Raw genomic sequence first — 25,941 nt, forward strand, 5'->3', positions numbered from 1 at the left:
GCACCTTTGTGAGAGGAGTTGCTACAGTGTTTAATTTTAAATTTCACAAAAAGAGGTTCTCTCAAAAGAAAAATCCTACAATACTCTGACATTTGACAACTTGCTACTTCCTATGGTTTTGGTTACAAAATTGTTCATCATTTTAGAATGCAGAATAAAATATTACATCAATAACCACAGGTAAGGTGATTGAGGTTCAAAGATCTCTCCTTTTCTTGCCCACAATTCACTCAGTCCCACTAGAGCAGATTTCCCAGTTCCTGTCCTGTTGTTTGGCTGCTCATTTTTGCATCCTCCTCTAAGTCCATTAGGTTGTGATACATTCAGATGGAAATAAATGCAGAAAACATACTTTTTGAGAGAAGAAAATTAATAAAGTACTAATGTATTTTTTCAAAGAGCACACTGTACACAGAATCAATGTACAGGTACACAGGATACAAAGAATAAAGATAAAAGATTAACGATTAAAAAAATATCAAATTTCTTATTCTGCAGTTTATACAGGCAGAAAATATGTGTTAATTTATAGAAATACCATGATCCAAGAAATATTTGTTAAATTTTCCACCACTAGAAACCAATAAAATTAATGGCACTCTGATGCACAGCATACCATCCTCACCACTATCCATGAGCAGGGGATTTGAACTCCTCCCACCATTTTTGCATTCATCAAGCTCTCTGTTATGCAGGAGAGAATGAAATAGAGTGGAAAAGCCATAGTGTTGTTTCCAAAGAAGCGACAGAAAAAGGCACATGTGAAAGGGAGCATTTGCTACATATCACAGACAACACCTAGCAATTCCTGTACTGGACAGGTGCCAGTGGGGTTTAGGGCTTTGCTTGGTATTTCAAGTGTTCAAAACAAACACGTCAGAAGTGGCCACCCTTCACAAAAGGCACAACCAGCTGCCGACCTTGCAATTCATGTCAGCTCCCTGAGCACCAGTACAGATGATAATTAACAAGGTGATCACCTCATCCAGCTGCTATTCTCGTCTTCCTAAATCCAGAGACTTGCTGCAAAGAAGTGTTCAAAAACTGGATAAGGTGTCCTGGAAAGGCAGGCTTATTCTTTTTGCATGCTCCTCTCACTACACACAACCTGAGAAGGTGCTCTTTGCAGAAAGTGCCAGTATGTTTTGGGGACACACTGGACTTTCTTAAAAAGGTGACAAAGTAGACTGCACTGGCAGCCTAGACACCACTGCTCTATGTAGGCAAGAAAAGTGTAGAGGAATAGTAAGAGTACATAGAAACTGTTCCTTCAAAACCCATCAAAACTTCACTTTCAGACTGGAAACCATGATATAGTAACCAGCTTTGAAACACTCACTGCAAAGAGCTTTTGCCAAAGGAAAGACATTAGGGTGAAAATAAAAATTGGGGAAGTATTTAATCACTCCAGTAGAGGTTTTGTGCCTAAAGAAAACACACTAAATTTCCTATTTCAATGTCTTTAGAAACGGATAACAGTGACATCTGAAGGATTCAAAAGAGCACCGCAGGAGACCCAAGAACATCCTTGTTAGGAACAGTGATGACAATGAGATGTAGCACGTTTGTGCTGGCTGTTTCCTAGCATGGTCAAGACTACATGAGGAATGGGAAAACAAATGCAGATGGTAAGGTGTATTTGAGGTATCAACCTACTGATAGTATTTTGGAAAGTCAGAACCATGAAAAGGCTCAGGATTAACTTCTGGCCTTTTCCCAGCAAGTGAGACCTTGAAGTAGGAACCACCTGCCTATAGTATCCTTAGATACAATTCTGTTCCAGAGCAATCCAAAAAAGCACTCACGGTGGTTTTATCATCTTTCATTTTTCTTGCTTGTAACTGGGTTCCCTTCAAGTAGAGCACCTGGTTCACAAATCTGATTTGGCAGTAACTATACTCAAAAACATACCAACTTTAAATACTTCTCCTACTTATAAATATTAACCATGTGACAAAGTTCAGTATAAAAAGACTATTTTGGAGCCTGCTGTAGTAGTATCACTATTGTGGCTCAGGTAGAAAAGACAATCTTGAACTCTGGCTGAGCAGGGGCCTTGTGTCTATATGGCTCAATACTATCCCACTCTCAAGGTGCCTGCCTGTGCACCTGGCAAGACACAGCAGTTTGCCTGGACTATTTGCACTCCCTGTGCTACCTCCCACCCTGAGATGAAAGGTTGTGGTCGGTGTTTTTTCCAGCCAAGTGTCAGGGTACTTAAGGTTTTGCCCATCACAGTTCACCAGCACATCATTTTTTATAGTATAAGACTGGGAACCTTGTATTCTCTCATAACAAAATCAACCACCAACAGGACTGAACCTTTCTTAAATATGCAACATTTTGTTTTGCTTTACTTTAAAAAAAATTAGACACCACACAGTGGGAAAAAATCTGGTGTAATCAACCAAATGTTTCAGAGCAAACTAAATTTAGAACCCCAATTTAATATTTAGATTTTTAAATACTCAACTGATTTTCAGAGATTATGTGCACTTAAATCTGTATGTGAACACCCCCGTATCTAACTCTGACTCCTTTGACACAGCAAAGGTGGAAGGCAAAACAAGTACGTGTCAGCTGTGGGAACACCTTAAGTGTAATATGTACAGCAAAAGGAAGAGTGAATACTGAAGTCTGTGTCTCATTTCATAGTGTAACCTGTAAATTCTCTAGCTAAGCTTTCAATAAGCTTCTGTAAAATAGCTATATAAACATACACTGAATAGTTCCACAATAATAAATTTTAATGTATTGCATGTTGTGGGCTATGTCGCTCAAGTCAATGCCAAACTGTTACTGTAAAACAGGATGTGCCATTTCAAAGCTGCATTCTAAGACACTTAATAGGTCCCAGTTTTGAAAAAAACAAACAAAAAAAAGTGAGACAAAAGAATAGTGATGAAATTTCTTGAGAAGGGCCACTAAGAAAATGTAATTTTCAAACAGCTGTTTTTTTAAAAAAAAGCCCAATCAGATGGTAAAACAAATCATGAATTAAAACCTTTCCAGTTCTTTGCAGACTTTATTCCTAAAAATGCTAAAAATATTTTAAAAATTGCTTAAGAGACCACTAGAACAAATTAATTCTTCAAGTTGGGAAAAGTGAAATTCTTCATGGCTTTCAGACAATTTGTTGGTTGGTTAAATTTCTTCACTCAGAATAAGAAAAATTAGAGTATTTGGTGACAAGGTTAAGAATGGAGAAGGAAAAATCAAGACTTTGGTATTCACTACTATGTACAAGTTGCATGGGACAGCTTCTGAGGCTGCCCTAGCTTGTGCACAACTTTTCCAGTTGCATATTAGAGACAGGATAATCTGCTAGGATGTGTGAAAAATGCCATTTTAGTTACATTCTTGAACATGCTAGAACCAGACTATCATGACAAATATATATAATTTTGAAAAAAATTTTATTTCTCTCTCTTTTTCTTTTTACATGTCATTCATTACTTCTATTCTGGTTAATACAGAAATATAAGAACTTTGCATGGAGAAGGAAATTTATTGAGGAGAGTTAGGCAGCACATTCTAAAATGAAATAAGAAAACTTTATTAACCTAGTGCATTCATTTCTTTTTAATCCTTTGAAGAAAAAAAATGCTATTTAAATAAAACATAAGCTTTCAAAAAAGCAGTATGCAGATGAAGAAAAGAAAGCTAGAGGACATCATGGATTTTGAACAAAGAACAGTGACCATGTATTAAAGGGCTGCTCTACATGCTACAGTGAAAAGATCTACTTAGAAAGTACAATTGTTTTGGGAGAGCCAGAAGATAAGACCAATGCATTTAAGTAGCTTTAATTTGCTCACTTTCTTTCACTCTATGAATTACCTAGCACACGACTAGACAAGTATAGTGCTTGCAATTTTTTTCAGACATTTCATACAATCTATTTCATCATACTCTTACAATACCAGTAAAATCTTTATAAGGGCTGCCTACTCATAAATACTTGCATAGGGAAGAGAATTTGAAAGGAAAAAAAGTTATACCCAAGAAGGCTTTGGGCTAAAAGCAGTAGAAAAATCAAGGAAAATAGAACCATATAATCTTCTATCACCTGCTCTTCTAAAGAAGAAACTGAGATATCCAAGACAAGCGTTTGAAATCCTGGACCTAATGAAACAGTCACCTCCCATGGGTAAGCAAGTGAGGCTGTGATACTGGTTTAGACTAAAGCAGCATTATTTTAAATTCTCTAGCAATAACATGAAAGAATGTAGTAACTTTAATCAAGAAAATGGTACTTTCTGCAGATAGCAGAAAGCAAGTGATACTGCAGCCAGCACTTGTTAAATTGGGATACTATTGTGACATCTACCCTTTCAGCTACCGAGATACTTAAAAGTAATCAGTCATTATCTCTGTACTAAGTAGACATTACTCAATAGTGATGTTTGAGATTGGTGATTCCCATGATTGGGTAACCTTCCCTTTTGCTTCTTCGATGGTTTTGCCCCAAACAGCATCACTCCCAGCTTCTCACTAGCATCTGTATTATAGTGATGCAATACATACAATGCACTACTTATTGAACAAGTTACACAGGCATTAATCAGAACATCCTCTAATCAGCATTCAGAGTGGAACCCCAAACAAGGGCAGTATTTGGACTGGGAGATAACAAACAAGGAACAAAATAATTTTGGATTTTACACTAACACCTCAGTTTAGCACATTCCCTGCAAGTGAGACAGCTCTTCATCATGCTTTTGGCTGGGTTCTAAAGTATTTACTACTTAAAGAAACCCAAACAGGTATATTAACATCTGTGTCAAGCTGTACCTCCAAGAACCTTGTAAGCTTACAAATATTTACACCTACCTGAGTTTTGTGGGGTTTATTTCTGTTGTTTGGACAGGGTGAAGGGGTATTCATTTTTAATTGAGGTATGAGCAATACTTAAGAAAAATGCTCAGGAGTACTTAAAATCTTTGGATGCTTGCTTGCTTGTTAATTAGTAAATATTTAATCAGAATGCATGCATTAAGTTCTACTGAATCTAAAAGAAGGGGTTATTCATGTTTTCTAACTGTATATTTTCCTCATTTCAAATTAGCCTAACAAGCTATTGCAGCTGAAAAAAACATCATCTATCCACTGGTTTACATACAGATCCAGTCTGTACAGTATTTTTGGTGTCTGCTAGAATACGCTATTTCATGCCACTTTCCCATTTTCCACAGTGCTCCTGATCATGAAATGATTATTGCAGGAACAAAGCATGTATGAAGTGTACACACAGAAACTACAGGCAGTATACACACAAAACTTAAGAACTGCACTTCAATATTTTGTAGAAATAACATTTATCCTAATCACTTCAAAGTTTTACATTCTAACAAAAATAATGGGTGCCTCACTATTTTATCAATTCATAGAAGTTCAACCCTCCAAGTTCATAATTTTAATATGGTGTTGCTAAATCAACATGGAATTTGAGAGATGCCATTGTTTTGCTTTTAATAAATAGCAAAGTTCCAAAACAATGAGCAATCATTTAAATTTGTTTTCAGTATTTTACTTTTAATCACAGACAGCTTTACCATTAGGGTCCTCAATAGTTAATGACCTACATTGATAGTCATATTGTACAAAAAATACGTGAGATTCAAGATAAAGTCTCAGGGTTGTCCTAGATTTAAACATCTCAGTGCTGTAACAGAATGACATAATTCAAAGGGATTTCTAACTTCCTGTAAGTGAAATTCTGTGACAGAACTGCCTGACAAAATAATGTAATACAAGCATGTGAAAAAGAAATGAAAATGAACTGGACAAACTACTACAACCTTCAGTAAACATTTTTAAAATTAAGTGTACACTTAGTATTTATGTATTTACACTACTGAAATTACAAAGATTTTCTGGAAGAAAATCACAGAACCCAAAATTACATTTCGAATTCTACAAAAATTTATTGATTTTCTCTATATTTTTGTCTGAAGTTTGAAATGGGTGGTCCTTTTCAAAAGGAAGAACAAGGCACACTTAAAAACTGCATTGCACTGCATTGCTGAATGAGATCTGATTACCTCAGAAACAGCATGAATCCAAAGTATTTTTTCCCTTGATCAACTGAAGTGGCAGTGACAGAGCTTCCTTTGACTAGACGAAGGTGAATAGATTTTTAGAAAGGACTTTATAAAGTGAGATTATTTCTACTTAATTCCTGGTGTTACCAAGAAAAACTACATTACTTACAATACAATCTCTATTTAGTGTGGAAGTGACATTCAGATCCAAAGTCCCTGCAACCATGGCTTAGGCGAATCCTACTAACCTACATCTGAGTTAACAATTCTATATCCATTTAACACTCTTCACCTAGTCACCTAGTAAGGATTTCTTGCACTGGCTTGCACACAATTACAATGTTCTAGTGTATGAATCAATATGGCTGTGAAGTTACCTGTGAAGTGTTTGAGAAACACATCAAGACATCTGCCTTAAAGAATCTGCTTTCTGCATTTCAACAGAAACCTTGGCACACGCTAATGGGAACACATATCCATTATGACACAGATGTGCATAGACAAAATCATTCAAGAGGAACTTTACAGCATTAAAACATTAAATCAGGGAGGAAAAGAATCTTCAACTAGCCTATTTACAAGTTAAAATGCTCTCTGACCATGTTAGTTTTTTGCAAAGCACAAAAATAGTCCCTTGTCTAAGGGCTTTAGTATGACTTCATTAGATAAGAAAATTTAAAATTAGCATTAGTGACTTAACTTTATAAGAAAAATGAGAGAGTACAGAATAAGATTAGCAAACCAGTGACACAACTAATATCACTGTTACTATGCAAGTGCTGAAGTGTGCATCTTAAACTCTCTGAGAGAGAAAACACATTCATCTGCAACTGTACAATGTATCTTAACAACCTCTTGATTTTTAAGTGCTTAGACTGCTAGAACTGCCTCCTCTCTAATCTTTGGTAGCAGAGCATCTAAAAGATACTAAGAATAGGATATTCTTTTCATCAAGTTTGTTCAAGATAGGAATAAAAGAATAATGGCAAATACAATTTTACAGCTTACCAACTTCAATGAAAACCCTATTAACAGACTCTCATCACTGACAAGAATCACTTTTCAGATCCTATATGGAAGTTATTACTCAGAGAAATGTCATGAATTTTCTTTTTAGTAGCTCTACCTGACTTTTCTTGACTATGAAATATCATGTACATATACTAATTGAATTATGTTTATGGTGCACCCAAAGAACGTGTACCAAATAAGTGAACATCATCTTTATGACAACCCTACAAGGAAAAACATAAGACTAGTAACAATTAAGGAAAGATGCTTTTGCCATTCTTGTTCAAATAAGCAGCTTCAAATCAAAAAACATCCTGCCTTTATGCCTTTTAAAACAATCTCTCATCTATACCAGTAAATGGCTTCACACTGCATGCCTGCTTGTGGAAGCTCAATACTTGAAAGGAAAATGTGGCTACTGCAAAATTCAAAAGAATCAGCAGTAGATGTCACAACAGGGAAAGATCCTTTAATTACCTGAAACAACAATAACAAAAAAGGGCAAGAAAGATTCTTTAATAACATGAATTAGTAACAAGAATTTGTCCAAGTTACTCTTGATGACTCCTGATATTCTTAATAGGCTTCAAAATTATAAAGCTGGAGTATGACTTTTTACAAGAGCATGTAGTGATAGAAGAAGGGGCAATGGCTTTAAACTGATGTGCAGCAGACTTAGATTAGATAGAAATTCTTTACTGTGAGGGTGGTGAGGCACTGGACCAGGCTGCCCAGAGAAGTTATGGATGCCCCATCCCTGGAAGTATTCAAGGCCAGGCTGGATGTGGTTTTGAACAACTTGGTGTAGTGGAACGTGCTAGCATGGGAGTTGGAACTCATTTTTAACCACTTGATGATTCTGACTGTTCAGCTCTCATTATCAAGCAACAAAAACGTCACCCTTATATTATTTTTAAAGACATTACTGAAGAGACAGAGAATGAAATTTAGGATCAATTTCTATCAGTTTAAAAGCAAATTACCCAGAGATGTGGGGTAGGGGAAAAAGTCAAGAGTACTTTCAGTTTGACCAGCAGAAAATACCCTTGCACATGGTCAAAACTGCTCCAACTGTATATTCAGAGACTTCTGCAATCAACTGGCTTATCTTATAAATACCTTCTACACATAAGTTCATTTAATAATTTTCCAACTGTGCTTAAGTAATGCCTGTGCATGCCACACTAAGGCTTGATTACAGTACTCCCATCTTGACTTACTCAGGCTAAAAGTTCCTTAACTTCAAAAAGTCATTTAAATCACTGAAGTGGCTCTAAGTATGGTACAGAGCTCTACTGAAGCAAAGGAATCTAACAGAATATATTCCCCTGAGTCTGTAATGAAAGGAAGTACCACATATAAAAAGAAAGCGTACCAGTATTTCACAGAAAAAGGCTTCAGCAAAGAAATCATGTCCTTATAGCAAACGAAGGCTACATTTCCTCTTTATGGATGGAGTGTTCTACTCAAGTGCACTACAGTGAAAGAACCACAGCCTGTTTAAAAAGGTAAATACATCTAACAACTTACTGATGCATAAAGTTTTCAAGTAAATGTATGTGCCTAAATACGTTGTGTTGCTTGCAAAGCTACCCGAAATGTTTTTCAATATATCTGTTACTTATGTGAATCATACATCAGCTTCTTCAGTTGCTAGAATCCACAACCTTTCATCACTACAGCAAGCTTTAAACAGGCGTAAGCCACAACTGCTACCCCAATGCCTGGACCCCATCTTCTTTCTGTCCCAATTTCACTCTCTCCTTTGCAAAAGCAGAAATTAAAAGTCACTCCCATGAATAACATCAAAGAATTGGTCTGGGTGTCAGGAGAGTTCCTTTGAGTGCACACGTTGGCTTATGATGGCATAATCTACAATAAAAAAAGGAAAGTCTTCACTCCAGCTCTGAAACATTTAAAACTTCCTACTGGTAAGAAAAAGAAACCAGACTGTTTTGCTAATATAAAGTCCCTTCAAATTTCTAAATATGGCTATTTTTGGTAATACATGTCTGCATGCTACATTAATTGAGAAATAGAATAGTTCTAGCTGTAAACATGATGCAACTGAAGACTGTACAACAAACTTTTATTCTACAAAAAGACAGTGTTTAGAAATTGATGATGTAACACATATGTACAGTAGCCAATTTATTCATGTTTGAAAGATATTAACAAAGATAATAGATTCATTAAATACATTGTTCTATAACACTACCAACCAAATTGTTTAAACAACTCTCACCTGGTAATTTACCTAAATCTTCATACTATGAGCAACTTGGCACACTGCCAGTCCCAGTTTAGAAGAACAACAAATTAACTTCTAGTTTCCAGGAGGTTTTAAACAAAGTGTTTAAAAAGTAAAGCTACTGCCAATATGTGTTTGATTGTAAGTATTTATTTCTGTGGTCTTTGACTGAAGCCCTTTCAAACTGAACATATTAAAATGAAATAAAACCCCTTAAGTTCATAAAATATCCTTAGAGCTATTTTGTGCTTTTGGACTCTCACACAATCAAATCTGCCTGACCAGAACACTACAAGTAGGTGATGCAGCAGCATCGGTCAAGTTCTTTGAGCCAGAGACTGCCCATGACAATACATTTACCTTAAACATTGCTCATCTCAACTCCCAAGACACGCTCTGGTAATAAACACATCAGCAAGGTCCATTACAAAGCAGTAGTTATTTAATGCATACCTAATGACTACTATTTGCACAATAGATAGCAATTCATTCAAGTCTGCTCTTTCCAAGGGCTACCTTCATCAAGCTGTTTACTACCCAGAATAAAAGTCCCTGGAACTGAAAAATTGAACCATAACACAGCATGAAAAAATACCCCACCTTCCAGAGGAAGAGGACAACACACACATGTGTAACTTGCTTCTAGGTTCAAAGGCATGCTAATACTTTACACTCATGTGATATTTTCATACTTTCACCCCTTTGAGGGAAGGGGAAATAAAACTTGCATGTTAATGCTTTAATGTTAAAGATCAAAATTCTAATCTGAGCTAAAAGTAGTTCTTTTACCAAAGGGGCATTCATGTAACAGAATCTACCCTTATTACCTTATTATGCAAGAGAAAAACAACTTTCTTAAAACTGAGTGAAAGGATGCTTTCAGACACAGAATTTTAACAAAACTTATTTTGAAAGAAGTTGGTGAAATGCACTTGAATGGAACAAACTGAAAATCTGACATCATCCTACAGCTTAATGTTTCACCAATTGAAAGGATACACAAGCAGCAAAGTAGGTGAAACAGGAGAGAATAGCACTACTAATTTACCTAAGCAGCCAATTCATCTCAACAATTTAAAAAGAGGCTCAACTTCAATGTTATTCCATCAAAGCACAACCCCCCAACTCTTATTTCTGTTAAAAACATGTAGGGTTTTTAGACCAACAACAGCTTTTTACTTTTCATGCAACATTTCTGAACTTTGAGTCATTAAAATCAATTAACCACAAAGTACTCAAACACTATCTATCCAGAACACCAAATATATTACAAAATAAGAAAATGCAAATATTCGCTTAAGTTTTGGCTTCATGCATATCTGCATTTTAAAAAGTAAGCTAGAATCCTACTGCATATTCTTACAGTATATATGTTCCACCTTCTAGAAGTAGTAAGAACATTGTAACAATGAGCATGAGCAGATAAATACAAACTTGACAGTACTGCAGTGAAGTAAGTTTTATCCTACTACCTAAAGAAGGTGAAAGGCAAATTTTCACAACCTAGTTTCATTTCAATTTTATTGAATTGCCTACAACATTCTGTGAGTGCTTGCACATACACAGGCACGCACAGAAAAAAGTGGTATCTACAAACAGTTTACACAGATATTTACATACATGTTATTTACATAAACTAATAGGACTGCATGATCTTTGATGTAAAAACCGTATGCTTCTTGCACATGTAACTGTTGCACTGGTTTTACAAAAGTAATATAAACCTTTTGCAACAACTGGCTAAGCACATATCATAGCTGATTCCAAGTTTTTAGAGCTTGCAGGTTTTTTAAAAAAATACAATACCTAAAACACTGTTATCAAACAAATATGCTTTATTGGCATCTAAAAACAAAATGCACCCAACATTAAAATGTACTTTTTCATTCTTTAAACCCACTGCAGTACGAGGAACAAATCACAAACACTTACTTTAGAGAAAACAGAGACTATAGTGTAGATTTTACAAAATCACTTTTAATCTCTGTGTTATGCTCCTTAAGTAACATGGGCCATTTTTTTTCTGCCAAATTGTAGGAACATAAAATATCACAGCTTTATCTATACTTTAAAATTCTGCAGCAGCCTAAAAACACGGACAAGATACACCAGCACCTGTTTTCAAGTATGACAATTTCGATAGCCAAACTAAGGGTAGTATCTAAAAATTCCATTTTCTTCCATAGGAAGTCTTTGTTTGACAAGCTGTTAATTTATCATTGTGAAATTAAAAGCAACTGGGGGCAAGTTTATGCTTTACCAAAGAAATAAAATAAAATTTTAAAAAAGAAAAAAAAAAAAAAAGCAAAAAAACGTTTACCTACCATGTTCAAATTAAGAACAGTGTTCTATACAAGTCAGTTGTACAGTTATTTAAGTGAAAGATGAACATGAACATCAGATTAACTTAATTCTGGCAGACAAAAGAGAACTGCTACGGTCCAGTCAGCCATTTATCTATTACAGAGAGATGACAACTTTACAAAAGGTATCTTTTACCTACTGAGTGATGATTATGTCCCCTCAGTTTCTGTGCTTTCTACCACTGGTTCACTCTCTATATCAGCTTCTGTGTCACTCTTCTCTTTGTTTATCTCGACGGAAGATGACAGTTTTTCATAAAGTTCTGGATCATCCTGCACCTGTGCAGTTGGTGGCTGACTTTCTGTCTCTGTATTTTCACCATTTACCTGGGGCATATTATCAGCTTTGCGTTGAGAAGTGGCCCCATCAAAATATTCAAAAACCCGTGGATGTGGAGGCGGGATCCAGTTGTTTGACATTCTGTCTCTTCCAAACCTGTTCCCATTAATTTCTCTGCAAAAATTAAAATCTCTGTCATCCCTATCCCTCTGTCTTTCCCAGGGTCTTCTGCGGTCATCAAAATCTCTGTGAGCATCTTGTTCAAATCCTCTATTCCAACTGGGACCACTTCTACTATCAAACCTATAGTTCACATGCCGAAACCTCTCTCTGTCTTCATGGAAGCCTTTAGGGCCACCATAAATAGGGAAGGCATGGTGCTCTCTTTCATCATAATCTCCTCTCTGTCCCCAGTGCTTGTCTGAATTGAAACCAAAATGCTCTCTTCGGCCAAGGTTATCTATACCTGGCCTTCCAAAATTTTCTCTCATGTCTATATGTGGTCTTGCAAAGTGCTCTCTTCCATCTACTGGAGGCCTTCCTATACCCTCTCTTGGATCAACTGGTGGTCGTCCAACAGAATCTCTGACATCCACTGGAGATGGTCTGTTAAGATTATCTCGGTTTTCCACTGGAGGAAAGCGATAATCTCTGTCTCCCTCCTGTTGAATGTTATCACCTCCAAGTGGTAGTAGTCTTTTCTCTGGATTAGAAGAAATGTTATCGATATTTTGTCTTCCTGGTGTTCCAAAAGGTCTTTCTGTTTGATTAAAAATATCTCCTGGAGGAAAAGGACCTCGAGGTGGTGGTGGGTGAAGAGATGGATCAAGGATTGCAGGAGGAGGAATACTACGCTGTGGTGGCATTCCTGGCTGCATTAATGGAAACCTTGGTCCAGGCGAATGGGGCATTAGGCCTGGACGGATATCTATAAGAGGCATTCCTGGCATTCTTTGATTACTGATATTTAAATGAGGCATGTTTGGAACTGCAGCTGGATGCTGCATTGCCAGAAGTCCAGAATTACTTGAAATATTTGGTGGTGGCACTCCCATAAGTCCAGAACTAGTTGAAACATTGGGTGGTGGCATTATGAGAAGCCCAGAGTTGCTTGAAACATTTGGTGGCTGAACTCCTGCCAGAACTCCTGAGCTGCTGGACACACTGGGTGGCTGCATTCCTGTCAGAAGGCCAGGGCTGCTTGAGACACTGGGTGGATGCACTCCAGCTAGAAGCCCTGAGCTACTTGAGACATTTGGTGGTGGCACTCCAGCCACAAGTCCAGAGCTACTTGAGGCATTAGTTGGCTGAATCCCGCCAGCAAGAGAAGAGCTACTGGAAACAGCAGGTAGCTGCATTCCTCCTGCAAGACCAGAATTGCTGGAAACAGTTGGTGGTTGCACTCCTCCTCCAAGACCAGAGTTGCTTGAAACACTGGGTGGCTGTACTCCCCCTGCAAGTCCAGAGCTACTTGAGACAGTGGGTGGTGGCCCTTCTCCAGAAAGCCCAGAATTGCTTGAGACACTGGGTGGCTGCACTCCTCCAACAAGTCCAGAGCTACTTGATACATCACTTTGCACTAAAATGCAGCAACAAGAAGAACAGTTAACAGAAAATACCAGTGTAACACACAGCATTCAAAACAAAATGCAGTTTAATCCATGTTTAGGTAATGCATGCAGTGAGGATACTGCTGACAAGGTCTGTTCTAGTTTCTATAATGAATATATATTACTTCAAACACACTGATGATACATAGACATTATGCCACAGAAATGAATGTCTCTACAAAGTAAAGACTGTACAGCAGCTTAGAAGTGACAAACCCCATTGCCATCACCCCATTTATGCCACGAAACTATTAAAATCTTTGATCGAATTCTATAGATATTACACAATCCTACTCTCTCCCGCTCCTTTCCATTGCTACTCGTGTAATAAAAATGCACTTTTAAGAAGTTTTCTAGTGGGTTACCAGACTCAGCTTTACTTCTTGAGACTGTGAGAAAAACACATTTGAGTATAAGCTGCTAGAAGTCAATGATCAGATGATGACAAAGATGGTTCTCATCACTTCCCCAAATTAAATATAGAATGATACCCTACCCAGGCCAAAACTTCCTACTCTGTAGTTACTAGTGCAATGGACTATGATTTGCAAAAATCTCTCAGGGTGTGATGCTTCCTATACACAATCATATCAGACAATAAAGACATTTCTTACCAGATCTATTGTTTTCACTAGAAGAAATCTGAAGGTCTGTAAGATGTGATCCTTTGTCATCTGATTCTGGTTTGTTGATTGGCAGGGGATTAAAAACACTTCCAGCAGATAAAGTTGGAGTAGCTAGATTGCTAGTAACTGTGCCAACTGGTAGAACGAGGCTAGTAAAAGGAACATCCTTCATCGTCTCTTGTGCAATTGGTAGTGGAGGCTGTACCAAAGCTGTAAAGAAATAACAGAAGTGTATCACAGTAATCATATACTGAACCCTTCAAATTTAGTTTGGTAGAAGTCAGCCAGGTAAATCAAAAGAAGTGAAATTAATTATCCTAACTGGTATATTTTTGGATAATAAATTTCTTATCCTCAATCAGCAATGTAATATTTAGGGGTTTTTTTCTAGAGATCCTGAGCTGCAGGCAAACCTAAGCAGTCTAACATATCTTTAAATGTTAAATGAATACAGTTAGAATGCTAAACTAAAATAAATTATTATATATTATCAGTGACTAAGACCAAATAACTCCAGTAACAGCTACATGTGTTAAAGAGGTCCAAATATTGAAGTATGCATACAAATAATTAAGAATTTGCCCTAACTTTTTTCAGTAACTCCACGTTAGGTATAATTTTTCACTCTATAAGCTCTGTAAGTCTTTTTCTCAACGCCTGCTTAAACCAGCTGAACAACAGCTTCTGTGTTTCTGTTTTCCATTACACAGGATTAACTTTCTTTTGATTAAATAACAAGGAGTATACAAACAAATTAAACTTTTCATCACACACAAACAATTGTTAGAGGAATCAAACTTACGTGTTGGAACAACTGGTGGGACAACAGGTGGTGGGACAACAGGTGGCGGGACAACAGGTGGAACTGGGGGAGGCATATAACCTGTATGGAAAAAAATGACAAGTAATTACATGAAGAGCAAACAAACTTTTGCAGTAAAAGACTGCCTGCATTATTTATTCCAAAAAGTTGCACCATGGAATACTAGCAAACAACAAATTAATAGGAAGAGGTAACAGTGGTTGTTGTGTTCAAAAACAACATCTCTTCATTAGAGATGATTGCAGGCGCATCTTTAAGTGATTTCGGCCAATAGTATCCAAAGAAGAAAAGCAAGAGTTTCAAACTTTTCAAAAGCAAGGAGATTGATTTTAAACATTTTTAAAGTTTAATTTTTAGCAAAGGTAAAAAGCTGTGATTCCTATTCTCATTGTATTCCTATTTACATTGGTAAAAATTACACCAAGTTAGAGATAAGTAATTTTAATCTAGTTTGAAATTTAAGACTCAAAGGTCAACTTGCTCAGACAGTAACCAGTAGCTGACAGAAAACTCAGATGTACACAGATGTACATGAACTACCTATGCTCACTACACACTGCATGTCGTTTTTACTGACTTACCTGGAGGTGGCTGTGAAGGGTTGAAACTTGCTCTCAGGAAGGGTGGAGGAGGAATTGGGCTATAACCAGGAGGAGGGACAGACATTGTGACAGGAAATGCAGGTGGAACCAAGCTAACAGCAGGCACAGCTGGAGCTACTGGAATCTTTTTTCATGGAAAGAAGAACAAGCAGCTTCAATACTTAACAGTATTCAAGGACATTAAAAAGGATAAACTGATTTAACTGCAACTCACATTAAGCACTAAATGTACCAAAAAGCTTTGTATATATTTCAAACACTCTGAAGAATTAGATTGCATTCTGAAATGGTACACCACAGGCAAACAAGGACACTGGAAGAATCCTATGTTATCTTTATTCTCAGATAGCAAAAAAGACAGTTTAACACTATCTCTTCAAGAGTAAAAATTTACCTATCGCAGAGGGGTGAATGCAGAAATGCAGAGAGAGAAAAGAAAGAAAAATGTAGACAGCGTAGCAATTTGAGAGCACTTTGAAAACAGTGATTCTAGTCTCACTAGAAAAACTTACGTATTTAAGAACAGTACTGAAAAATTAAGTTTAGTGTGTTTAATTATAAGGCTAATAATCATGATGAAATCCTGAAAATTACTTAATATTTCTCAAACTTGTTTGAGCTATGCATTTTGTTACAGTGCATCGTATTTACAATGATATAATTAGAAGCAGTATAAATGCACTATATACATGTATATTTAAATATATACTGATCACAGTGTACATTAGGAGACAGTTGAAATAAGACTGAAGACAGTATTCATGAGGAGGAAAAAGCTCAAAATTCAATTCAAGTAAATGCAATTATATTAACATTCATACAATTTTATGTCAGTTCAAGAACTGGAAATGTCTATACACGTTTGGAAAGATAAAACACTAATAATATAAATATAAAAACTTTTGTATTAAGCAACTGCATGAAACTAAAGATTATGATCAACCATGGCAAACGATTCTATTCAAAATATTTCAGAGATGAACACTGATGGATGCAGGACTTAAATAAAAAATATTTTATGCCTTAAACTCAGCAATAAAGTTTACCTGTATTGAATAAAAAGTCTGCCCACTTGTTCTGTGGGGCTTTTGCAAACAGACAATACCAACCTGCAGCATAGTGACTGGTTGTGTGTAAGCTTCTGTCTGTGTTGTAATAACGGTACTCTTATCAACTGCAGCACTCTGCGTCGTTTGAGTATTTTCTTTAGCAGCTTCTGAGCTTCTGGCTGTTTCCCACTCTTTAAAAATGATGTATTTCATTATAGAAAGATAATTAATGTGTTATTTTTATTTAAATATTAAAAAGCCTTCTTCCTTCTTAAACAATAAATTTGAATCTAGTATCTACATAGATTTATCACAAATAGCCCTCAAACTTATTATGAAAAGAGCAGAGTGCAATTATTTATTATTACGTATTTTAAAGAACATAAAATATCTTTATCTACCTGCAATGCTGTTTAATTATGCCTGTATACAAACTGATTTTTCAAAACATGCCAAGTTTTTTCACCAGTCATTCTGTTAACAATTTGCAATATAGAGTACGCTCCTGTTTTCTAAAAACTGCTGTAGCCAATATGTGTGTTATCACCTGGCAACTGTACAATGAGAAAGAATCCTCATGTAAACAAACCTCACCACAATCTCCATTTCTTCCATCTGCCCTCTCTTCAAAAAGTTTTGTACTTTAACTGTAACACAGTGCCTGTATTTCAGTAATGCTACATGTTTTAATTTTTGTCATTTATACTCATTTTCTCTTATATCAAGACTGTATTTGACCTGAGGAACACTGTCACTACTGTAAAAGTCTTAATCTACTGTTTATTTCGGTATAGTCCAGTCATTTGGTGTTAGATCTGTTTCAAGGAAATACAGTACAAGTAAATCTTTCATAAACCTAACAAGCTGTTCAATTGGATTTCAGAATAAGGTCTGATTGTTTTAGTACACAAAACAACCAGTACTTGTTTTTCTGTCACTCTGACTTTATGGAAAAAATACCATAAGGTTTTGCTAAGCTGTGCCTATCTGGACAAGTTCTAATTTCAACTTAAGTCTTATACCTGAATATAACACTTTCCTAATCACAAGCAGATAACAATTTCTACACAAATTAATATTTCACATATCAGTGCACAAAAAGTTCATAACTCTTAAAATATTAACTGGCCTAAACTAATTACCCTCTGTCACCAGTTCCTCATTGTCAAGACAATCAACAAGTTACTAATCTAAAAATACAGTCTAGATTTCATTATTACAGTGCCATTTATATTATAAACAAAGAGCTAGAAAAATTTATGTAAATGAAAAAAGAGTATGTATTTCCTAAATAATAAATTTTCTAAGAATTTGCAATTACCAAAACAAACACATTGTCTAACTATCAGAATTGTTAATGCCTGTACCTGTATTTACTGTTTCCTGGTCAATCATGCCACCTTCAGCAAAGCCCTCCAAATCATCCAATTTCACTTTCTCCCATGGAATATAGGAAACTCCCAGATCCACATCCCAGAATTGCTTGTATTCTGTTTTCACACCTTTATTCAAAGCCCAAGCAATCTGAAAATAAAACCCAATCAGACAATCTGGTTAAATGATATAACCTGGGAATAGAATATTTCAGATTATTTCCTTCAAGTGTCTGTCACTGCTTACATCAATCCTCAGTGTTTATTTATTAAATTTTTAACAATGTTTGGATTTTTAAATGAACCTGCAGGAAGTTTACTTAGCCTCTGCAACAGGTATGTGTGAGATTAATTACATCAGAAAGCTTAGATTTGTTCTACATTAATTCTAATATAAATATGGGGAAATTAAAATACAGTATTTCAAGGACTTACCCTAAAGCACCAAGAAGGCAGGAAAAAACCCCATAATATTTAATAAAATACTTAACTCTGAGAATACTAAAAAAATTTATATTAAGTGGCCCACATGGTCAGTTACAGGACTTAGGCTGTACGTACAGAAGTGATTGTCCAAGTGTTTCCTAAATATCAAGTCAATGTCATTTTTCTATCTTTCATAATGACTGTTAAAAGCTGCATTTTACACAGAGAGAAAGCAATTTACACCTTACTGCTTCACTCTTCTTCTCCACATTGTACATGTGAATGAACACCTACTAAAAGACAAATCACCATAGTAAAATTGTACTGTATTTCAAATAGACAGCATCCTTAGATTAAAATCACCTTACCTTAATAATTTTAGATCCAATTTTATAAGACCCAGAACTAAGTTTCTGAAGAGCACGATATGCATCTTGTCTATGTACCATACAGACATAAGCACATCCTCTTGGGGGGATCATCTATGGAAAAACAGCAGTGGTCTTAAAAAGTAGGAAAATCAGTACTTCAGATTATGTAACTACACTAACTGAATACTAATACTATAGGAGGAAAAGCTTACACTGTAAACAATTGCTACCTTAATCGGCCATATTAACAAGTTTGGGCATCAAGAAAACTTAAGAGTGATAATGGCAGGCTACTCCAGTTACAACATTTTCAAGAAGCAGCAGCAAGCTGAAGAATGTGTGTTATAAGTGATATGAAAGATTTGAACAACATGGAACAGACAAAAACTGGGAGCCACATTATGACAACTTCAGAAAAGCAGAGGTTGCTACCTCTTAAGCTCCAAATTCTCTGTGAACTGAGCATTAACCTTTCACAGAGGAGCAAAATAGTGATCAAAAGTATATTGCATTTTTGAACAGTAGAGTCCTCATTCCTGAAGGTGATTTTTTTTTAATGTTTTATTGTATGTATGTATACCATGTTTTATTTATTGTATGACATTGCATGTAATTTTTGCAAGCTTACATATTATGTATGACAATTGCTTGTATCAGTTTTAGTCAAAAATCTTGGTGTGCTTTTACACTGTTTAAATGCACTCAATAACGTGACAAACACAGGTAAGATGACAGATTGTAAACATATTTTATAAGAACTGCATTAGGATATACATTGTTACTCTAGGTACTTCAGCTTTGTGGAATGCGTAGGATGAACTATCTACAATATGGTTTGCCTTTGAAATATAACAGGCATTGGGACATTTATGGTCGTTACATTACTTTCCTTAATTGATAGTTCCTGCAAAACAAAATTAGGTTTAAATGTCTGTCTACAGGGTTTTTTTTTTAATTTCTGAAACTTTTTAAAAGATTCTGTAAAACCACAAAAAGTATTCCTTATTAACTACATATTTGAATATATTAACATGACAGGAGAACAGTAAAAGTATTATCTGAAATGAGTGAAATTGCACAAGAAGCATTCTAAAACTGCTGAAGCAAGAGGAAAACCCAGATTTCTCTCATGCAGATATGCTATTTTAGGAGAAAACCACTGTATCTTGAAGCTGAATTATATGCAACTGAAGTAATTCTCTAAACACCTAACTCTAAATAATGAGAACTGTATCTCCCAATTATAAGCATCTTTTTAACTGTCACATTTTAGAATAAACTTTTGTTTATAGTATAATTTCTTTTCTTCTAAATGTTTTATCGAAAAGGATTCTACTTAAGGAAACCTCTGTTTGGAAGGTAACCAAGAACAATGTGGATACACATCAGTAGGTGTCCTTAGGCTAAGGAAAAGTGATACCTGCGCCATGATACATCACTAAACCAGAACCCCCATAACCTTTTGATTAAACCCTGGTGTAAAAACTGCATAAATTGCTAGAGCTTAGGAAGGAGCTTTTTACCATTAAGTGTACTGTCTTCAGTGCTTCAAAACAGAGTAGATCAAAACCAGGTGGCAAATACCATGACCACAGTTTTTAAACTGTGATAAAAAAATCTCATAAATACAAATTTAAGCAGCTACAAGGAATTCAGAGGCATAAGCATGCTTAAGTTTCTAGTCTATAATTCCTGAAAAAGCATAGCAACATGCTTACTTACATTAATTGACTCTATTTGCCCAAATTCTTCAAACAAGTTCGTTAAATCCTGCTGCGTAGCCTTCTTGTCTACTTGACCTACCCAAAGAGTAGTACTGCAAACTGCCAAGAGACACATTCACATCAATCAAAATACTGAATGTTAGCTCTACAGCATGAATGTAAGAAGTTTTAAAATTACACAGAAATCACTGATAAAAACCTAAGAATAGTACATCTACTACTTACGGTATAGAGATTTAGTACATTAAGAAAAATGTTAAAGGGTTAAACAACAACAAACATATGCATTACAAGTGTTCATTCTTGTTTCATGTTCTTTTAAACAAAATAGTTGTTTTAATAGAAATAAAACCATAGAATTCTGTAGATTATCAGCTAAGGTAAACTGAACTATAAATTAATTCTGGAAAAAAACCCAAAACATTTCTCTTCTACTTTCCATTAAAAAACCCACGCCTTTAGGATTAAAGTCAATTTTAACAAAGTAAGTTTAATTTCTAACTGGCTGAAAGTGTATTACAGATGGAACTTAATACTGAAGTACTATACACTGCATTTTCACCTGAAAGAAACAACAACAATACTATTAATTTACCATGGGGAACAACCCAGAAAGATAAACTTATCTGTGGCCCATCAGGCTGAAGACATCCATGATACTTCTGATTCTTGTCAATTCCACCACAAGCCCAGATCCCTGCAACTGCCTTCCAAATGTCCACCATTGTCCAAGCCCAGATCCCTGCAACTGCCTTCCAAATGTCCACCATTGTCCTTGCCAAATACAAGCACTCACTGACATGAGCTAAGACTTCCTTCTCCCATATGTACATGGTTCCAAATTCCTCTGTCTCCCAAACATTGCCCAATCTATGTGTCCAACTTTGAGTTCTTGGCCTGCCCTATCCTTAACCAAGGAAGCATTCTTTCTTCATCATCATCTTGATACATCAAATCTTTTTCCTGTACCAATCCTGCTGCACCAAACTGGAAACCAGAGATGTGCACTCCTCTGTCAATTGACATTTTCTTTTGACATCAGTACCCTGCAGTGCTGAGAATGACCAGTCGTAAGAGTTCTTTTGGACAAAACGTGTTCCTTACATGCTTGTAGATATCCCTTTTGTATCTCATGGTGTTAAGCTCTACGAAAAAATTCTTCAGATCTCAGCAAGTAATAATAGTGGCTGTCACTGAACAAATACCATTAAGTAGAACACTTGTCAGGTGAATTACTTATTTATTTAATCATTTACCTCCCCTCTAAGTTTCCACACTTCACTCAGCCTTCTTAATATCTCCTTTACACTTCACAGGACCTCAAATACTGCTGCTGTTCATTAGGTTACGTTAAGTAACATCTCTGTTTCTCAGCTCCCAACTATTCTGATTATAGCTCCCTGTCTTGTGGACTACTGGGAGAAATCTACACCATAAAACCGATTTGCCTTTTTTCATGTGAAAAACCAGAGAAGAAGGAAAAAATGAAGCATCTAAACCGTAGTACAGTCCCCAGTTTAAAGTCACCTTGGAATTATGTAAAATACTAATGTGAAGAGAACAGAACACTTTCCTTTACAAAAATGAGTTGTGAGCTGCTTGTCAAATCAACAATATAGTTCTAAGACACAAGATAAATGCGAAACTACATCAGAAACAGGTTATAAACTATATAAACAAAGTTAAATTCTCAAAATATATCCCCTTTGATTTAAGCAACCGTGTGGAGGAAGTTGTTTTTCTCCTTACTACCTTCCTTTTTTTAAAGTATGTAAATTCTCTATGGAAATGCAGGTGTGCAGCAGCACCCTGCAGAAGCTGAAATCCCCTTGGTTTTTGAATACTTTCTTAAGATACCACCATTATGGTCTGTCTTACACTAGCAAATTCCACCTGCTTTGGCACTACATTCCCCTGAAAATCTATTAAAAAAACACTGTAAAGGTTTTAAAACATGGGCTTTTAAGATATCCATCAAAGTGTTCAAAGTGTGTACTACACACTTTAATGTTTTCCCAGTCTAACAATTTTCAGATCAGCTGCTGGATATCTTCAAATGTCCTGTTAAAAATGGCATTAAAGAGAAAGAAGACTGTAACTTAGAGACAGCCCTTGCTGCTCTCTGCTTAGAAGCAAAATCACTGGTGCAACAGTGTGAGTAAAAACATCAGTAGAATAGTATGACACTTGCTCTCGTCTACGATGACATGATGTACCTTTGTAAGTCGTAAGAAACATCAGAAATTAAATTTATAAATAAGTAGCCAACATAAATCTTGTTCTGTCAATGAAAACTAAGCCTTTTTCCCATTTAATCCTACATTATTAAAACACCAAGTAGGTGCCACTTACCGCTTAGTGTTTTTGACCGTATAGGAGGCAATCCCTTTTTCTGGCGTTCCTTTTCCCTTTCCCGAGCCCTTCTTTCACTGGAGTATGACCGAGATGACTTTCTCTTCCTTTCTCTTGATCTTGAGCGTGAACGCTTTCTGTGTTTCCGCTTACGAGAACCAGACCGTGATCTAGACCTTCGTTTCCTTGGTGACCTACAAAATACTTAATTTTAGTATGCTGTGTTTAAAAAAAAAAATACTCTTAGTTGTCCTTTAACTACAAACTTTAAGCACTACACGGATATTTCCATTATATTCACTAAAACTACTTCAGGAAATAAACTTAATGCCATTTGGGTGAGGAATAAAATGTACACCTTAAAACAAAACACATTCAAAATGTTCTATATTTCCACTACCTAATTCTCTGGCACAGAAAGCCTGCCCAGCTGGCTAGTGTTAGTTATTTCTGTAACCTAAACAGGTCTTAAAGAATTTCAGTTAAACCACAGATATGGCAAATGACCTGTCATACAGTCTGCATCTAACACACAAATACTTAATGAAAGCATCTTTTCATTGCCAAAAACTACTTATGACAATTTTGGAAAATACAGAATTGAGACTGACAATCACAAATTGCAAATTTTTTTCAGAAAACCTTCATTTACTTAATACAAGGTAATTACAGAACCTTGAACGAGATCTTGAACGAGTTCTTGATCTTGAACGAACAGCTGATTTCTTTTCTTCTTGTTCAAAAATCTCTTCTTCAGCAATATCCTGACCTTCATCTATATCCATGTCCTGAGATGAGACATAAAAGATGTTCAATAACACTTAATAAATATACTCACAATATATACAACTTGAAATCATGTTAGTATGTGTTTTCCTTTCAATTTCTGTAATAAAATTTTAAATAGTTTTACCTGTTGTTGAATATCCATTGAATCATCTACATTAGCTTCCACTTCTAAAAACTGCTGTTGACTGCTCCCTTGTGATGGTGATGCAGAGTGCTCTGAACCAAAATTTCCTTCTTGATTTTCCTCAGGGCTTGCCTAAATAAGTTAATAATATACCATAAAGCCCCTTACAATTACAAATGCTTACTGTCAAAATGTGATACTATATGAAAAAAATATTCCCACTTCTCATTAATATGAAAGCTGAACTGGATATCAATCCATTCCATTCCTTCTTTTATGGTATCATCTTTAAACACAAAACATTGAAATAATTAATATTCCTGATTATAAAAGATTAGTATCTATTTGCTGAATCAAAAAATCACAGTACACAGAATACACAAAGTACACAACTTACTGCTTAATTCAGCTGCTTCAAAACAAAAATTCACAGGACAAACTAGCCATATGTAGTGACCCTGAAAGATACCCACTTGTCCACCATCCATATGCATTAATAAATGTTATTTTGATACTAACATAATAAAAATATTTGCTATACCAATTGAACTAGTTAAAGAATTAACACTAGTCTGAACTTTCTACAGTGCACAGTTTCAGAGAGGCAATTTCTGAAATGGAGGAAGTTATGCCACTTATGTCAACATGGCAATTTCAAGAGACCTAACAAAATAAGCAGTTCTGAAAAAACACCAAAATTAAGGAATGTGGAATACTAAAGGTGTTGGTGACATGCTAGAGAAAAAACTGTAATTTGTGCATTGCCTGAAAGTACAGATTTGGAATAAATATCTCTAAGGTTAAAGATAAATTCAAGAACTAGAATAAATGAAATTAAAATATTAAGAAATTATATGAGAACAATTCTGATAAGTAATTTAAGATCTACAACCCATTAATGCAGGTAAACATTTCAGTGATCCTCACTACACTTTAACTTTTAATTAAACAAATCCTACCTGTTGTATCCACCCAGAGAACGACAGCAAGTTAGCAGAATGACTAGTAGTAACAATTTTATACTCCTATTTTTTAAACATATTATAACAAGTATGTAAAAAAATATTCTCCTATAATTCAGTTAATTTATTTGCCTTCTGGCAGTATATTTTGTCTCGTTTTCCTTATATTTAATTATTCTTCAACAACCTGTTTCTTGATATCAAGGCCTACATTTCTTGTTGCTCCTTCTGTTTTTATCTCTGTCCTCTCTTCCTATCCCTCTGCTCATCAGATGCCTAGTAATTTTGTTTTGTGCTTTATCTTTCCTTCTCTTTCTCTTTGATCTTTCTCAATGAAACTTACACATGGAATTAAAGAAAATATTACCAATAACGTGCTGCAGTCATTACAAAGTAGTTCCAGCAGAAGTTTGTATCTTTTAGCTCTTATTAAGGTGAAAAGAAAACTTTCTCTCCATACTGGCTAGACAAGAAGACTGGATCTGAAGGGAAAATCCTTCAGGTCTTGGAATAGAAAATCAAATAGTAAGGGGAGAGTCAAGTAAACATTCTTCCGATAAATGTATTGTAAACTTTGATTTTGCTTATTTTACAATAAGGTAGACATTCAATATTTTTATATTCAAATTAGACAATTACTTTTTGACATGACATATCAAAAGCTCCTCAAACAGATGCAGTCTTCAATGCTTTATTCCTTTACAACATTTTTAGTGTTTAAAGATGGAAATGGCTAGATATCCACCAACATCCAAAACTATTTAGTCTGCAGCTATGTTGTATATTCTTTTTCATTTACTACACTTAAATGAGAAATGAAAACAAAACAGTAAAATAAATTGGAATGGATTAGATTGCTCAGGGAGGTGGTGGGGTCACCAGCCCTGGTGGAGTTCAAGAGATATCTGGATGTGGGCTGGGTGATGTGGTTTAGTGGTTCAGGGGTTACAGTGGCAGTGCTGGTTGACAACTGGACTTGAAGATCTTAAGGTCTCTTCCAACCCTGACTATTCAATGGTTCTACAACTTTGCCTCTGCACAGCTTAAACTAAAATCTCCAGCAGATGTTTGTTAAGTTTGTGATCCCTTGTCTTTTCTTTCAATCTGAGATTCTTATTTTCCTGTGAAGCCAGATCCAAACACTCCACATGAAGTCCACTT

At 35.6% G+C, this 25,941-nt stretch overlaps 1 protein-coding gene across 6 annotated transcripts in view; it reads right to left on the minus strand.

Moving 5' to 3' along the window:
* Nucleotides 1–25,941, minus strand: part of SCAF8 (SR-related CTD associated factor 8) — a 103,421-nt gene that overhangs the window by 25,942 nt on the left and 51,538 nt on the right. For 5 of the 6 annotated variants that reach the window (XM_069010637.1, XM_069010638.1, XM_069010636.1 and 2 more), the window contains 11 exons: nucleotides 23,819–23,950; nucleotides 23,581–23,693; nucleotides 22,906–23,099; nucleotides 20,552–20,652; nucleotides 18,827–18,940; nucleotides 18,027–18,183; nucleotides 16,720–16,850; nucleotides 15,590–15,734; nucleotides 14,988–15,068; nucleotides 14,174–14,395; nucleotides 11,124–13,528 (listed from right to left, as the gene is read on the minus strand). In XM_069010637.1, the coding sequence (XP_068866738.1) occupies nucleotides 11,820–13,528; nucleotides 14,174–14,395; nucleotides 14,988–15,068; nucleotides 15,590–15,734; nucleotides 16,720–16,850; nucleotides 18,027–18,183; nucleotides 18,827–18,940; nucleotides 20,552–20,652; nucleotides 22,906–23,099; nucleotides 23,581–23,693; nucleotides 23,819–23,950 (3,099 nt within the window). In that variant the 3' untranslated portion in view covers nucleotides 11,124–11,819. Of the gene's footprint in view, nucleotides 1–11,123; nucleotides 13,529–14,173; nucleotides 14,396–14,987; nucleotides 15,069–15,589; nucleotides 15,735–16,719; nucleotides 16,851–18,026; nucleotides 18,184–18,826; nucleotides 18,941–20,551; nucleotides 20,653–22,905; nucleotides 23,100–23,580; nucleotides 23,694–23,818; nucleotides 23,951–25,941 lie in introns of those variants that run through there. The other variant, XM_069010634.1, reaches the window with a different exon arrangement.

Source organism: Aphelocoma coerulescens, chromosome 3 (genome assembly GCF_041296385.1).
Source record: "Aphelocoma coerulescens isolate FSJ_1873_10779 chromosome 3, UR_Acoe_1.0, whole genome shotgun sequence".
NCBI classification, from domain to species: Eukaryota; Metazoa; Chordata; class Aves; order Passeriformes; family Corvidae; genus Aphelocoma; species Aphelocoma coerulescens.